Raw genomic sequence first — 3,763 nt, 5'->3', positions numbered from 1 at the left:
GGGCATTGATTAACCCACCTTCAGCATTCGTATAATCATTGCACGGAATTAAAAACAAGAAATTGTATTTGTTGGGCTTGGTGGAGTTATGATACCGGTCAAATTTTGTAAACACAATTGCACATCACGTCATTAGAGTTCCCTATCTAATTATTACTCTTTTTATTAACAAGGCATGCCAAATTGCAGTTACAGTCCTAACCCTTGTCTTCTTTTATAGTTTTATCTTGGACACGACGAATCTCATGCAGCGGGTGTACATAAGAGGTCATGGACCATCTCGAGAAGGTGTTTTCTAAACCGTTTTAGCTCGTTATTTTAGCACAATAGTTTTTGTTTATGATTTCATTCTTAAAAAAATTGTACTCTCTATAAATATGCAAGTGATTCAATTTTAATTCACAAATATATGGATATAAAATATCATCATTATTGCTCTTGAGATCGTTGATAAATTCTAAAACATCATCGTTGCAAAGAAAGAAAAGGACTAAAAAATAAAGCCAATTGGCTACTCTTTACTAATAAGCTTACGATACAAGAGGGTGCATTTCAAGAAACTTGATGTTGTCAAATATGGGGAAGAGATTCAAGACTCACATATTCAAAACGACAATAAAGCACAATGTAAAAGTTCCCCACCACGTGAATAAAGAAGATTCCTTGCACCAAACCCCACATTATTTCCTCCTTCCAATTACCAAAAAATATTATACTAAAATCAAAATAATGTTATTAATTTACTTTGTCGCAATTGATTGAGGGTTGTTTTGTTGTATTGAAGTGGAGATTTCGAGGATTGATTCAAAACTATGTCATAAAATTCTTTTCAAGAAAAATGGAAATATAATTCACGGGAAATTTCTTCTTTGAACGAATTCACAGTTGAATATTCATGAAGAAGGAGAATATTTTTGAAAACAAAAAAATAAAAATAAAATATGCGTAAAAAACACATTTCAGCTAGGGTGAGACCGGCTCGAGCCAGGCTGGTCAGTTGGACCACCAGAAGCCGCAGCCCCGCTGGAAAAAGAAGAAGAGCCGCCAGAAACAGAAAGCAGCTCCGTCAAAGCGCTCATGGCTCGAATTTGCATTTCAAGAGCTGGTATATAATCACTAGCCTCCTCTAAAATCACCGGTAAAGGCTCTTTCCTGCAACCGGGAACCAACCGACCGAGAATGCGAACTTTCCGGTTAACCGCTGGTAAACTCTTTGATTTCAAACGGAAAATGCTCACTTTTGATTTCTTCTTTGGCCGGCTCTTCCCGGTGGTAACCACCATCACATTTCTCTGTCGTTTGGTGATGTTATTCTTCTTGAGAAACTTGAGCTTGAGCCGATTAGTGAGAATCGCGCGGCTCCAGCGGGAGCGGCCTTTGCCAGTGGTGGCTAGTACTCTATCGGCGGCTTCACGGACAGCTCGGCCGCGCTTTGGAGTGGTGGTTTGAGATTGTGAGCCGTTGAGCCGAACCTGGCGCAGCGCTTGAAGCAGCTTTGATGAGTAAGTATGTTGCTGAGATTCAGATTTCCATTCAATTGCAGAATTTTGATTCTGATTATTATTCAAATTATCTCCATGGATTTGGCTTTGGATTTTCTTCTTCTTTTTTCTTCGAACCAATGATCTCTCGGAATTCACAACTGGATTTGAAGGCAGCGATGAAGTCATTTCTACATCCATCTGCTCTGTCTGATATTCTGATTGTATATTTTTATTCAGGTACCGAAATAAGACCTATAGATTCAATACTTTTAATTAGAATCGAAAGTAGTGGCAGATTCAAATTCAAAGAAAGCACGAATGAAATTCAATATGATTGATAATCGATAATTAAGAATTTGGCAATAATAAACAGATAATTTACGGTTTAGAAACCTCGCTACAAATGGTAATTCCGAAATTACAGTTACGAATTTTTCAACAAGGAATTACTAGAACTAATCAGATTCGGCAAAAGCCTCCAGCTACACATAGATCTCATTTGCACACACTATAGTTTTATACTTTATCATCAATGAAAAAGAAGAAAAAACTCGAAATGAATCTGAATATGCAAATATACAAAAATTAATTGAGATGTTATAAACTTAACGTGAATCATCAAATTGATCATCACCTTTACAAATTAGAGAAACTCTCCGAAAACTATTCTTAGGTAGTGGTTGACGATGGTGGTGGAGGAAGGAAAAACCGCGAGGAGAAGTGGAAGAGGAGGCTTTAAGGGGATCACCAGAGAGCATGCGAAGGCTTTATGGGGATCACCGGAGAGCATGCGGAGGCTTAAACTGAATGAAAGTGTATATTGGGAGGGAGTGTGTTGGACAAATAATTAATGGCTTTTTCTTTTTCCAAAAAAAAAAAGGTATAACAGTGCCTTTTTGCGCCATGTGGTGGAGAGGGCCCGATTCACATGTGCGCTATCTGTCTCCGTCTCTCCTGACTTCTATTTTAAAATTTTCTTTTCGTTTTGTCTTTTGAGAAGATAATTGTTTTCTTTTCGATATACGGGATATAGCCTCTATTTGATGGGAATTAAAATTAAAATTTTAGAAGATTTTAATAAAATTTAATGGTATGTGTGGTTAAAAAATTATGAGATCTATAAAAGATGTTGTTAAAATTGATTGTTAATTTTTACTTAAAAATTCAAATCTAAATTTTAATCATAACCAAACAGAAGTTATAGTGAAGAAAATTAATTAACGACTATTACATTTTCTTTTAGTTATTAGTCATTGAAATTTTGAGTTTTTATATTTTACATTTTAGTCTTATTAATATTATTCATCTAGAGTCTTTTTAGATATTGGACAATAGGGCACCTCATCGTCAGATTGTTCAGTGAAGTTAGAATATATTTAGTGTCTATTTGATTGCAAATATGAAATTTGAGTGGAAAGAAAATGAATTCTAGGGAATTGAATTGCCTAAAAATTGTTTTATTGGCAATTGTTAATTATTGTGTTTGATTGGTATAATTTTTCACACGAAAAATGTAGAAATAAAAGTGTTTTTTTGGTATTCGTTTGGCTTTATTTTACATGAAAATCATCAATTAAAGGGATATAATTTATTAGTATTGGGGATATAATTTGTTTCCGTTTTCCAAAAAAAATCAAAAAAATTATCTATCTTTTGGTATTCGTTTGCTTTGTTTTACATGGAAATTGTTAATTAAAGGAAAATAATTTTTTTACAATTAGGGATAGAATTTGTTTCCATTGCAAAATAAAAATAAAAATAAAAATAAAATAAAAATCAGCATCATAGCCTAGAAACCAAGAAAATGCCCGTGTGGTAAGAAAACCAGTTACCGGAAAAAATATGCTATCAAACAGTCAAAAAGTAAAAGTTGGAATTTGAATTCCATTTTCCATGGAAAATAATGTTCTATTAACTGAACCCTTAGTCATTGAACAATGTGGCATGGAGGATAGGGAGTCCACTACTATATAGATTGATGATCGTTTAAATTTTAGACGAATAGCATTAGTATATATAAAAATATATTTGAAAATTGCATTTTTATTTTTTTGGATGGGTTTCTAGTTCATTATTTTGTTTTAGTTGATTTTTTAACAAGCGTCGCTCTAATTCAAATAACTTGATTTCGCTAAAGCTTTTCATTGTTTTCGACGAATGTGCTATAATCTAAATTATCAAGCTTGATTAGAATAAGTTTTAATATTTGTGTGTCCATTGTGTATATATATATATATATATAGGGATGGCAATCGGGCTCGCCGGCTCGGGGCGCCCGT

The 3,763-nt window shown here is 33.9% G+C and overlaps 1 protein-coding gene across 1 annotated transcript; it reads right to left on the bottom strand.

Moving 5' to 3' along the window:
* Positions 1-491: 491 nt before the first annotated feature.
* Positions 492-2,364, bottom strand: LOC111371528 (transcription factor bHLH148). Its single transcript, XM_022993569.1, has 2 exons — positions 2,119-2,364; positions 492-1,736 (listed from the first exon to the last, which is right to left on the bottom strand). Exon 2 carries the CDS (start codon positions 1,680-1,682, stop codon positions 960-962), a length of 723 nt encoding a protein of 240 aa, XP_022849337.1. The 5' UTR covers positions 1,683-1,736; positions 2,119-2,364; the 3' UTR covers positions 492-959.
* Positions 2,365-3,763: the final 1,399 nt, after the last annotated feature.

The sequence above is a fragment of the Olea europaea genome, chromosome 22, assembly GCF_002742605.1.
Source record: "Olea europaea var. sylvestris chromosome 22, O_europaea_v1, whole genome shotgun sequence".
Lineage (NCBI taxonomy): Eukaryota > Viridiplantae > Streptophyta > Magnoliopsida > Lamiales > Oleaceae > Olea > Olea europaea.
Note: the sequence above shows the minus strand (reverse complement) of the source record. Positions and strands in the feature narration are given on the sequence as shown.

Coding starts and splice junctions, on each gene's coding strand:
- LOC111371528 (XM_022993569.1), bottom strand. CDS start 1,682: ATGGATGTAGAAATGACTTCATCGCTGCCTTCAAATCCAGTTGTGAAT.